Here is a 12401-nt window from a genome sequence, read left to right on the forward strand (position 1 = left end):
GTTTCTTGTGCACGCATGAAGTATGCGCACGCGCTCCCAGGCCCACATGATGAGAAGTGACATCATCGCATGGGCCATGGCAACCCCGGGAGCGCTCCCGCGCTCCATGGTTGGGGGGGGGCTTCATCGGGCCCAATCAGCCACAAATCGATCCGGATTGGGCCCGAAGGCCCAGATCGGGCCCTAGTTTGCCTGGAACAGGCCACTGCAGTGCACAGGAGCACTCTCACACTCCACAGTGGCCCATTCCTGGCTGAGTCAAGCCTGATCCAGGTCAGATCCGGCACACGGGAGTACGCCACACCGCCTGGGAGTGCACCCCTGAGAGACCCATGCCTCTCTGCCGGCCAGGTAAGCGGGGATGGGGGGTAAAGAGGGAGCGGAGGGTCCCCTGCTCCCAGCAGGGAACTGGCAACCCTAACACCACATGTCAAGAGAGGCACACAGCTTGATTGCACTGTGCTGCTAAGGAAGGATGAGAAGTGGGTCAGCACGCCACTTCTTATGCCACACAAGATATCCACAGAAGAAAAAAAATCTCAGTCTGACGAAGGGATGAGGAGGATCTTGGGCCTGGCCTCCCTTCATTGGGTGGGCCCAGCTGCATACACCTGACAAATGGTAACACAAAGAATTCCGTTAAGAGCCCAAAGGGAAATCGGGGGTCCTTCTGCCAGCCTCCCTGGGATCCCAACAAAGCTGGACGGAAGCCACTGTGTTTAGTGCCATTCTTCCATCCGAAGATGGGATTGCAAAGCCCCCTAAAACCCAATAAGCTGGTTCCTTCCTGAGCTAATTTTTCTGTTTTAAAAAAGCTAGCATCTGTGTTTGCATGCACACCACAACCTCATACGTATCAGCCTGTCTGTGTATAACTTCAGATAACCTTGGATATTCATATGCAGAAAAAAACACGTTTGTCTAGATGAGCTCTGAGCCCAGGCTAGTGGCAAAGGCTCCTGCAGGGCCTTTTATACTGATGCTATTTTACCTCCCATCATGAATATTCAAAAGCTGCAGTCAGGGAAGACTCAGGTGGCAAAAAATAGCAAGGTGATGGAAGCATGCCGTGACATAAAAGCCAAAATCAACATTGCTGAGTGCAGAGAGCTAAAGCTTGATAAATGTGTACTTGTGTGTGTGTGTGTGGGGGGTCCCCCTCCCCTTTTGATCACATAACAGAAAAGTGCCAGAACCGTTTCTCTCGCACACTTGCATGATTGCCTTTCCCTCCCCTTCCCCCCCCCAAGATGTGTTGTAATAAGCATGCGTTTAAAAAAAAAAAAAGACAACAGAGCTTTCTGTAATTCTTGCAGCAGGATTGAACATTCAGCATAAAGGACGCACTGTTAAGTTATAGCAATGCATGCATTGTTTTCGGCATAATGCAGTCAGGATCTCCATGGTAAAATAAAAAAAAATATTCTTCTTTTTTTGGTCACCATCAGCAGTTAATCTAAAGTGGGAGCTGCTCCATTTCATTGTGGGTTAAGTGTCTCAGCCTGCAAATCTAAGCGAGGCTGTCTAGGTCTTAACTGTTCCTCCTTGGGGGTGGATTTTTAAAATAGATTGAAAGATTATTGGGGGGAAAGACTATTGCGGCTGCAGTGATTGCTCTGGAGCCTTTCGAAGAGGAAGCCGTCGTTTCCAGTATACCCCCCTTCCGTGGAATCACTTAGACACTTCCAGCTGGTGGCAGGGGATACAGCCATAATACCGCTTTCTCTGTCCCGGCTGTCTTTCTCATTACGTTAAATGCATTAGGATGGCTGCACTGCTTTGTCGAGGGTCAGGTACAGAAAGGTATGTGAAGAGAGCTGCAAGCATGTGTTCCAGTAGCATCTGCCAGCTTCGTCAAGACCTCTGAATTCTGAATGTCTTCCTGGCTTTGGCCAAAGCTTTTCTTCCAGGCATTGCTGAGAAGGGCTGGTTAAAGGTGCCTGAGGACAGCACCTTTTATACCAGGAAAGGATTTTGTTGCCCAGAGTGTCCTTAATGCATTATGGCTCATGCAGCATCACAGCTAAAGAAAAACAGAGATTTAGAGCTTAATCCTGATGAAGAAAACGAGAAAAAGAGGAAACACAGGAAGAGATCCAGGGATCGGAAAAAAAAGGTACCTTGATTTGTACTAGCAAAATTCTTGACATGGATTCCTTTGTTTTACTGAGCCGCCACTGCAGTGAGAGATGTCAGAGATCTTGGATGCGTGCAACTTGGAGACACGGGATAATTGTTACAGTCATTGTGAAATTCTTTGTGAAGCAGGCAGCTTGGAGGCATGCAGACAGGGCAATTGGGGCTTTAAAAGTCAGATGCCAGACTTTTTGAAGTGATAGAGCAAGTGGGATGCTTTTTTTTGTTTCCCCTGGGCAGACCTTCCCATTGTCTTGGGATGCAAGCTGGTTGAGTAAAAAGGGAAACTGATTTAGGACAGTCCTTTTACAGGTTAAATGAAGAACAACTGCATCATTCTCGGTTGCAAAGAAGGTGATCTTGTTATTTGTGAATTTATGAGAAGGCAGCTGTTTTCTTTGTTCTGAGAGCCTTGCTTTTTAAAAAAAAAACTTTCATTTAAAAAAAATCATAAAATAAGATGTTGCTCCGCTTGCCTATCAATGCATGTGTCTGTTTTATTGATAAATAATCTTTGAATCAGCTGCTGCTGGCAACTTTCTTTTGTTAGGTGAAAAGATCTTGAGTTACCAGAGGCTTGTGGTCTCTCCTCTGCTGTGGAATTACCTTGGATGCAGAGATATGCATGGCAAATAGAGGCCTGGGCACTTCAGCCCCCTGCACTGGTTGTTACTGTATATTATAGACTGTGGCTATGCGCACATGCACACACACACACTCTCTACCAAAGAACATAATAGTGAGAGAATGATCACATAATCTTCAGTGAAGATACCTCATTTGAGATCTGTGCCCTTTAAGAGGACGCCTTAAGCTCCCCCGAAAGGCCCAGTGATAGTTTATTAGTCATTAATGGATGTGCATTTTCGGGGGGAGGAAAAGAAGCGCAGGAATGAGGTTATCTTGGATGTTCATGGGCCTTTGTGATGTTCCCTAAGGGGTGGGGAGCTTAATAGCCTCTGAGGACTGATGCATGCCTTTCCTTAAGGCGCATGTTGTAGAGCCCTTCCGGTCATAGGGACATCTTTGGCTTGGGGAGCAACTATTTTCTGGGCTTTCTTTTCTCCTCTTCCCACTTTCTTTCTTGTAGAAGGAATGTTTGGCATAATGGGGTGGGAGAGAGAGCACTAAAAAGCCTTCTGGTACAGGGAGACCTTAAGAAGGCAGTGGGTTTAGATGGCTGCAGTCAGCATGTGTGTACTGCAGCATATAAGCGTTTGGGTCTTTTTTTTTCATTTAAAGAAGAGTGGAGAGGTTGTCTCTTCCATGACTGTTCTTATTTATGCAAGCATAGATGAATTGATAGGAGCAAAAGCCAACCTTTAGCACTGGTTTTCAGCTAGATAGATAGATAGATAGATAGATAGATAGATAGATAGATAGATAGATAGATAGATAGATAGATAGATAGATAGATAGATAGATTCCTTTGGGTGCATTTTATGCTCAATAAATGAGACTGGAGAGGGGATTGATCGCTAGCAGAGGAAGGGGTTCCTCTACCATTACCACCTCTGCAAGTACTCTTTGAAATGCAGATCTCAAAAAAGGGCCACCTCTTAATAAATGTGCGTTTGGAACCGAAGTTAAAAATGCATAGCCTCCCAATTAACTTTTTCACAATTTGAATAGCTGGATGTATGCTTAAGTAGGCTCAAGTTGAACAATAGCAAGTGTGTGGTGCCTTTGTCCTCATTCATGTTGTCCTATAAGCAGAATATGGAAGGAGGAGGGGACAAGGGAGACTGTGCCAGTAAGTGCCTCTTGATTCAATGAGGGGGGACAATTGCTTTGTCGAAGGAAATGCTTTATTGTTTATACAGCACGATGCCATCGAAGGGATATTGCCTAGCAACCAGGGTGGTCCATGGACAGGAAACCAATAATCAAAAAATGCACAGGTTTTCTTTTTCTTCTTTTCATATTCTGTGTTGTAAGGAAGGTTTTGCAGAACAGAAAGCCTAGAAATGGGACTCTTCGGGATAAATAATTTTCTCTTGCACTTCTATTTGAAATAGAGTGCGTTAAACTTGAAGACGTATGGAATTTGTTTAAAAATGAAGAATAAGATGAGAACTTAGACTTGATATGGGAAGTGAGGTTTAACTTTGGTGCATTTGCACATCCAAGCTGGGTGCCAATTGACTAGAGATAGACTATCCCTCTGACCTTCCTTTGCACAGTATAGAATCCATGTTCATCTCCTTGTAACTTTAGGGTTGTGGTTGGGTTTCTTTTAATTAGAGTTTCTTTCCCACTGTGCATTGTGAGTCACTTCAGACCCACGAACCAGCAGTAGAGCATTTTCATCCTCCCCCGCCCACCCCCAGATGGTCTCATGATAATACTTAAGGCTAACCCTCTTACCTGGACAATATTAGAAATACCCTTGGGGAAGCTTCCAATTGCATTAAAACACTGGTGAGAACTGAAATCCCTGGGCAGTTGAACTTGAGACAGCAGGGAGATTCAACCATGTGACGGTTTCAGTTTGCGCAGCTAAACAATTCCTATAGTCAGTGAATACCAGCGTTGGATGGACATGTTGATAGTGTTTTCCATTTAGTTCCTGAAGCAATTTCCCACTCTCTGTGTTTTAAGGCCTCTAAGGTTACAAGATGGTTCCTACAGGGCTTGCTCTGAAAATGCCAGCAGACGAATCCACTGTTTTCAAATGATTTTCTTTTGGTTAAGTGGGACAACTTTCAAGAAAGTATGTTAGGAATAAGTGCAGCTGTTTGAAGCAACATCTGCATAGTTCTTGCCTACTCAAGGTGTGCCAAAAAGCCAGTGGTTTTGTGCACCTGAACCCATGGCTAGATCCGTAGCTAATTTAAAACTCTTGTGTACGTTGTTTCAGCCTTCTCATATATATTAGGGTACAGATTGGCTGATGCTTGCCTCAAGATAAGCCTCTTCCCTGTCAAGAAAGCAGCTGAGAAATTTCTTTTGACACAGAACAGCTGGTTGACGAAAACAAGCGGTTATGTCCCACCATTTCCCTTGGCTAAGTGTTGAGCCTTCCTCTGGGGGAAGGGAGCCTCTTCCTCCAGAGGTTTTACGTTTGGCATTTTTGGATGCACCCAGATGGCATAGCCCAAGAGTCAGGGCCTGATAGGTCAGTGGGTGAAGGCCTCATCATCTAGCCAGAATTTGCAAGTGTGATTATTACTCTGCATATTGCAGGGCTGATATCTGGAACTAATTTCTCTCTTCATCAAGTAAACACTGACTGTCACCAACATTCATTATTAGGGGTCTGAAGGGATACATCAGAAGATAGGAGTTTGGGGAGGGGCTCAGTCTCACCAGGGCTTTTTTTCAGCTGGAACACAGTGGAACGGAGTTCCGGAACCTCTTGAAAATGGTCACATGGCTGGTGGCCCCGCCCCCTGATCTCCAGACAGAGGGGAGTTTTGATTGGCGATCTCAACTCCCCTCTGTCTGGAGATCAGGGGGCGGGGCCACCAGCCATGTGACCATTTTCTCCGAGGGCAACCCACCACCTCTTTTCTCAGAAAAAAAGCCCTGAGTCTCACTATTAGCTCTGCCTGCAGAAGGACCTCGGCTGTCCCTGGAATCTCCAGTTAAAATGATCTCAGGCAGAAGTCCTTGGAAGTACCGTTCCCTGTTGAGACCCTGGAGAGTTCTTGCCAATCAGAAGAGGCAATACTGAGCGAGCTAGACCAGTGACTGATATATAGCATGTTCCAAAGAGGAGGGGGTAGTGACGAGCAGGCTGTGGCAAGTGAGTGAAGCAGGCCAGCAGATAAACAGTTGTAGGGGCTTAATTTGTGTCAGTGTTCAATCCTAAAATCTGAAGAACATGAAAAAAAAATCAGACAAGGTTGTTTTAACATGCACAGATTGCCATGCCTTCTCTGCTGAGGAACTGCAATTAGCTCCAAATCATTCAACATCAGGGGAAAGAAAATTTCTCAGTGCAGGCATTCCAGCAATACGTGGAGTAATATTACAGATGGGAGGGTGACTTAAGGTAGGGCTTTCAGCCCCTGTAGGGCTTATTTTGGAAACCAAGCCTTCTATTGAACTGCACCTCAGCAAAATGCTGGAAAGGAGCAAAGAAGCCAGGCCAAACTGGACAGAGGAGACACTCAAGTGAACCTTGTTCCTTGTCTGAAGAAACAGACAGGAATAGCAGCCACTCCTAGAAGAAAATGAAGTCAGTGGTAAGGCTAAATCTATATACGGAGATTCCCACAGTGAATTCTCCCAAGGCTTTGTCGTCCCTATAGATTTACTAGCATTTGTTATTTTTCAGGCAGCCTGGAAGAGGCCTAAAACATGGTTAGAGGCCTTAATTCATTCCTGAATCACATGATCCCAAGGCAAGGTTGCCAGCTTTGGCTGAGGAAGTGGTACGTGGAGAAGGTAGAGGAAGCTCAGCAGAGATGTGATGCCACATGAGTCCTACATTCCTTGTGCATCTCATCAGTCTGCTCTCTTGCATTTACAGGAACCTTTTGTAGTGGTAGAACACTTTTAGCATCAGTTTGGATTGTATGAGTTTCAACTGGTGATGTTGTGCCAGAAGGGAGAGCGCCTGATTGGGGGTGCTGAATGTAAGATGTTTAGGGAGAAAAACATAGTGGGAAAGGTGGATGGGGGGAGTAAAGGGCTTTTTGTGACCCTCAGATATCAAGATTAGATAATATGTTGTAGTTCTCTATTAGTTAGGTCACCTTCTCAATCAGATTAATAAAAGGATGGATTTCAGTGTATGTTTAATGTGAGAGGATTGTCAGTTTCTATGGGAGAGAACACACAAAGCTTCAAGATTGGAATTTGAATCACGGAGACACTCTTTTAAGATGTGGATTTTTAAATTTTTTTTACAAGAGAGAGGCAGAAGAGTAAATGTGCTGATGGTAAGGTCTATGGAAAGATGGGAAAGCCTAAAGCTATATCATTGACCGTACCATTTTCAGCAGAAAGTGTGTGTGGGGTGTGTGTGTGTGTGCATATTTGCAAGCTAGAGAGAAGAATTTTACTGTTTCCATCTGCTTGGGTTACTGTTTTTTTTCTAAATGCAGGGACTTATTCATGGGGGGAATATTCAAATGTGTACACACATACACCCCCTCACACACACATTTGTGAGCTGTGCTCTGGAAAAGCTTTCTCACCTGATTCTGTTGAATGTGTAAACTGTGTACCTTGGTAGGCTCATCACAGACACCCACAGGAAAGCTATGAAGTCAAGTTGGTGGGGTGATTGGTTGGAGGAACTGGGGAAAAAAATGCAAACTCCATTTGGCTTCTTAGTGATCCATACAGACTTATCTGTTGGCTTCACTGGGGACTAGAAAGCATAGCCAGCCAAAGGCATAGCAGTTCCTGAGATGGAGAACCAAGTTGCATTCTTCTCCCACAAATTTGGGTATAATCTACCGGAAATTTCTCCAGCAAGTGTCTTACTGAATGGGAATTATGCTCTCACGGAACTTAATTTATTTCGATGGGGCTTGTGTAGGAGAACGTTCTTGTGCCCTGTGCCCCATAGATAATGGAGACACATGAAGCTGCCTTGTACTGAGTCAAACCATTGTTCTATCAAGATCAGTATTATCTACTCAGACTGGCAGCAGCTCTTCAAGATCTCAGATGGAGGTCTTTTCACATCATCACCTGTTCCCTGATCTTTTGTTAACAGGAGATGCTGAGGGCTGAACCTGGAACCATCTTCATGTAGACGTCACATGCTCTACCACGGAGCCATGCCCTACCTTTAAATAATACAGTGCATCAAACCACACTGGGTAGAATATTTGTACTTCTTAATGGTGCTGACAGTTCCCTGTTTCAGGCAACAACTGCACTATGTCTCATGTAGGTCTGCTTCTGCTAGAAAGAGCTGAGGATGAAATAACATTTTTGTTATAGGTTCACTATAAGAATTCCAAAGGCAAAGATGGGGATTATTCCAACATGTTCATAAGATGACAAAGCAGTCCAACATGCTTCTGCAGTGCAGGTTGAAAGTTATTTTGGAAGGTTCAGTGGAAACCCTGAGAATGCCCAATAGGCTGTCTTTCAGTACTGTATCTCTCAAGGTTGTTGTGAGGAAAGCATTATAGGTGCTGAGAAGCTCTATAGAAATTATGATTAAGGTAATGATAGAAATTAGCATGATCTGCCAGTTCAGAGGTGGTGGTTAAAGTTTTTTCTCCTGTGATTCTTAGGGGCTCATTCTGCCTGCCATTTTATGAGCAGAGGTCTCCAGGTGAAGAACTTAAACATTGAAAATGGTAGAACGTTACCCTTAAATAATCAGTTCCTTTACAATAAAGACGATGACATCTTGAAGTATTATTTATATGCCTTTTATCTGTGTTGCCCTAATTTATGCACAGTCTGGGCTCAGAACACAAGATTTAATTTCCCATGTGTCTAACTTCTCAAATGGATCTGATAATTTCAGCACTGTGATTCTATTAAAGACCAAAGGATTTTCCTGCTGGGAGAGGTAGGGTCGGTTGTAATTGGAGACTAAAAGGGTGTATCCAGCTTGCAGATGCTTCTGTGCAATGCTGAAAGTTGGAGCTGGTTTTCGTTTTCATTCATTTTGCTTAGAAGCCAGTGGGTGCCACGGGAACTCAGAGTTTTGCATTCCTGCACAGGATTTATTTATGTGGCTGTTCTTGGACAGCCATAAAAGCTATTTGCCCCACTTCCACTGCACTGAAGAATCATATTTAATCTGTGCCAAGAAATGAAATATGAAATGATGTGTGGAAAGAAAATACTGTTTTCTAGAAAGAGCCCTATAGAGCATCAGTGAATGTGGACTATAGTCCATATTCTGTTCATTTAAGTTGGGCTTTGGCTAGGGTTACCAACCTCAAGGTAGGGCCCACTGTTCTTCTGGAATTAAAACTGATCTTCAGGCTTCAGAGATCAGTTCACTTGAAGGAAATGGCAGCTTTGATGGGTGGAATCTATGGTATGCCTTACAGCCTAGGAGGTCACTTAGTGAATTTAATGGGTAACTGAGAATTTAAACGCAAGGTTTTTCTGGTCTAAGCTGAGGTATAACAGTTCCAGGGATGTTGACACTATGAAAGATTTCTTTCCAGTTCTTTACCTAGGAAAAAAATGGATGGAGGGGAGGGGTTGAAATATATACAGTATTTACCTTCTTAACTAACTTAATCATATTTTACTACTTAAAGTACATGAAATATATTGCGTATAATTTAGTTAACACATAAAATTACACTGTTGAATATCTTTATAGAATTTAAAAATGCCTTCATTTTATTACAACACTAATTACTTTGGAGTAATTGGAGAAGGAGAGCCTGTGTGGTATAGTGGCTAGAGTGTCAGAACTGGACCTAGGAAACACAGGTTCGGAGCTCCACTCTGCCCCTGAAGATTCGTGGGTGACCCTGAGTCAGTTATGCACTCTTGGCCTAACTTACCTTACAGGGTTGTTGTGAGGTTTAATTGGAAAAGAGAACTATGTAAGCCGCTTTGGGTTCCCACTGGATAGAAAAGCAGGATATAAATGAAACAATGGTATCATCTCACCTGACAGAAATAACAGTACACATTGGTATATTAGACCTGCGGTGTTTTCCTTAATATGTGACCCAGTCTTAAAGTAAACAGTAGAATAGACCCAACAGCCATGATTTGTTTCACTAAACAAGTCCTCTGTAATTTTGTACTGTAAAAGAGCTGATATTTGATCCTCTTGATAATGTGCCAAATTTTCTTGGCTGGACTCTCTTTACCCGTTCAGTTGTGCTGAGAATGTTATAAGCTTCAAGTTCTGACTTGATCAGGTAGTAGTAAAAGGGGAAAAAACTTGTATAAATTTTACAGGCTTTACATTTAAATCGTGGTGTTTTTAGTATTCCTAGTTGAAAGTTTAATATCATCAGTTACATGGTGATAACATTCTGTACCTGTTTCATTATTCAGGAATAGAAATTCATACATTTGGTGACTATTTTTCAGTATGACCGCAGCATAATCCTGAATGGATTCAAGGGCTGATTTTCATTTTAAGTTTTGATGGGTTTGAGTTTGCCGTAGGTACTGGCTGAGGTGTTTGAGATTCTGAAAATTGATTTAGGGACATGAAAATATAATATTGGGCAGCATGTTATTTGTTGTTTTGGTCCCAACTTTTAAAGGGAGATCTTCCTAAGATTCAGTCAATGCACTCCAAAGACATAATCTTTCTTACTGTTATTTTTACTAGAGGTTTAGGGTGAACTTTTCTCCCCAACAGAGACCCCAAACAGTTTACAACATCATTCCCCCCCCCCCTTCCATTTTATCCTCACAATAGCCAGTTTGTGAGGGAGGTTAGATAGAGTGATTCTCCTTCTGTTACTCAGCAAGCTTCCATGGCAGAATTGAATGAATGAATGAGATTTGAGTTGAGATTTGAACCCGGGTCTCCCAGATCCTGACATTCTAATCTACACCCCACCCCCTCTGGTTGAACAGTCCTGTAAAGTAGGCTGAAATTACTGACTTCTTATTATAGATGCTGATTTGACACTGGCTTCCTTATTCCTCTCTCCCCAGTGGAACTGTGATATGAAGGAGAAGAGAGGTTTGTAGCTCACAGCTTGTGCTCTTATCTAGTTTTAGACAGTTTGAGTGTTTAGAGTTGACCGGTGTTTCTTCAGATGGCTCAGGAGGAAGTGAAGATGTTGTTCCAGCTCTATGTCTCCCACACTGTTGTGTCTCCAAGACCTCAGACATGCGTAGGGTGCTGAATTGTGGCTTGGCTGACCTTTCTGGGCATTCTTGGACAACTGCCTGCCTCTTTTACTTTCTTGGGAGAATGAAAAATATACAAGATGTCAGTTTTTCCAATTTAGGTGACTGGGAAAATATGTGTTTTGGTTAAAAGTTCAAAAATTTGTAATGGGTAGCGACAGTATGGAAATCAAAAAGACTACCAACAATCGAAAACTGGTTCTCTAAAGTTTGGAATCATTTTATTTTAGAAAAAGTAAGCAATGATATGCAAAATGCAGTACAACTCACAGAAAATACTAATTTTATTGAAAAGTGGCTCCCATTTCTGGAATACATAGAAAAGAATAATATGCAGCCCAACTCGAAAATACTACAAGTTGTAACAAACAATGGATACCTCTCCTTCTATTAAGCTGATAGTATAACTGTGTAATTACATGGAATTACTTTTTCTTTACGTTAATTATTAAGGATGTAAGTCTAACTGCGTATTGTATATTGGTTTTTGTTTCATTCAAATTTGAAATGTTGTTTGTTACTTGAAGGTTATTAGTTACATCTGATGTTACAATAAAAATTTAATAAAAAAAAAAATTTGTAATGGGGTCATATTTATAACAGCTGTGACCTGGATAGCCTAGGCTAGCCCAATCTCAAAAGTAAGCAGGTCAGCCCCTGTTAGTACTTAGATGGGAAACCATCAAGGAAGTCCAGGGTCCCTGTATAGAGGCAGGCTGTTATAACCTTTCCTTTCTTTGGGGTAGATTTTCTTTTAATCTTTCCCTTAACACCCTCTGGGTAGTTTGCTGCCACCAGGAATATTATATTCCACAATATTTTATTTAGGTTTTCCCTTTGGTAACGTTCCAAAGCGTCAGGCTCCTTCGTGGTTCTATGTGGCCCTGAGGATAGGAATGGGATATAGCAATGACAGCTACACTGGGATATAACAAAACAAAATAAACTTTTATTTAGTTAAGAAGCACATCGGTTTCATAAACGTAGTTCTCGGTTCTTAAAGTTACTTCCTATAAACTTATTCACACTGATCTCCCCTAAGGCTTCACACACAGTTAGCCTCTTTCTCTAACTCAATATTTGTCTCACAGAAATGCTTAAAACTCCTCAGGCAGCACACAGCTAGCCTCTCTGACTCTCATTCACAGAAATATTAAACCTGCTCAGGCAGCCCACAGCTGGCCTCTCTTTCCCTGACTGAGTGTCCTTTCACAAACATGCTCAGTTCAGGTTCCGCACAGGTTATATTCCTCTCATAAATATTTCAATATACTCAGGCAGCACACAGCTAGCCTGCCTTCCTCTGACTCAAACTTTTCTCTCTTGCCCTGTCAGTCTCAAACTGCATTTACTCCGCCCACACTCTCAGTCATCAACCAATCACATCGCTCACTCATCCCTCTCTTTCACCCACATTCTTCACCTATCTCATCACGCATTTAAAGATACATGCACACATTTACTTGAAATCATTACACAGGCAATGGCAAACTTCCTCTGCT

General features: G+C 42.7%; 1 protein-coding gene across 1 annotated transcript in view; it reads left to right on the top strand.

The window, feature by feature from the left end:
- Positions 1-2002: 2002 nt before the first annotated feature.
- The window catches only part of ANK3 (ankyrin 3), a 307582-nt gene continuing 297183 nt past the window's right edge, over positions 2003-12401 (top strand). Inside the window, exon 1 of the mRNA XM_054982849.1 lies at positions 2003-2116. Within this exon, the coding sequence (XP_054838824.1) occupies positions 2003-2116 (114 nt within the window). The remainder of the gene's footprint in view (positions 2117-12401) is intronic.

The sequence above is a fragment of the Eublepharis macularius genome, chromosome 6 (genome assembly GCF_028583425.1).
Source record: "Eublepharis macularius isolate TG4126 chromosome 6, MPM_Emac_v1.0, whole genome shotgun sequence".
Classification (NCBI taxonomy): Eukaryota; Metazoa; Chordata; class Lepidosauria; order Squamata; family Eublepharidae; genus Eublepharis; species Eublepharis macularius.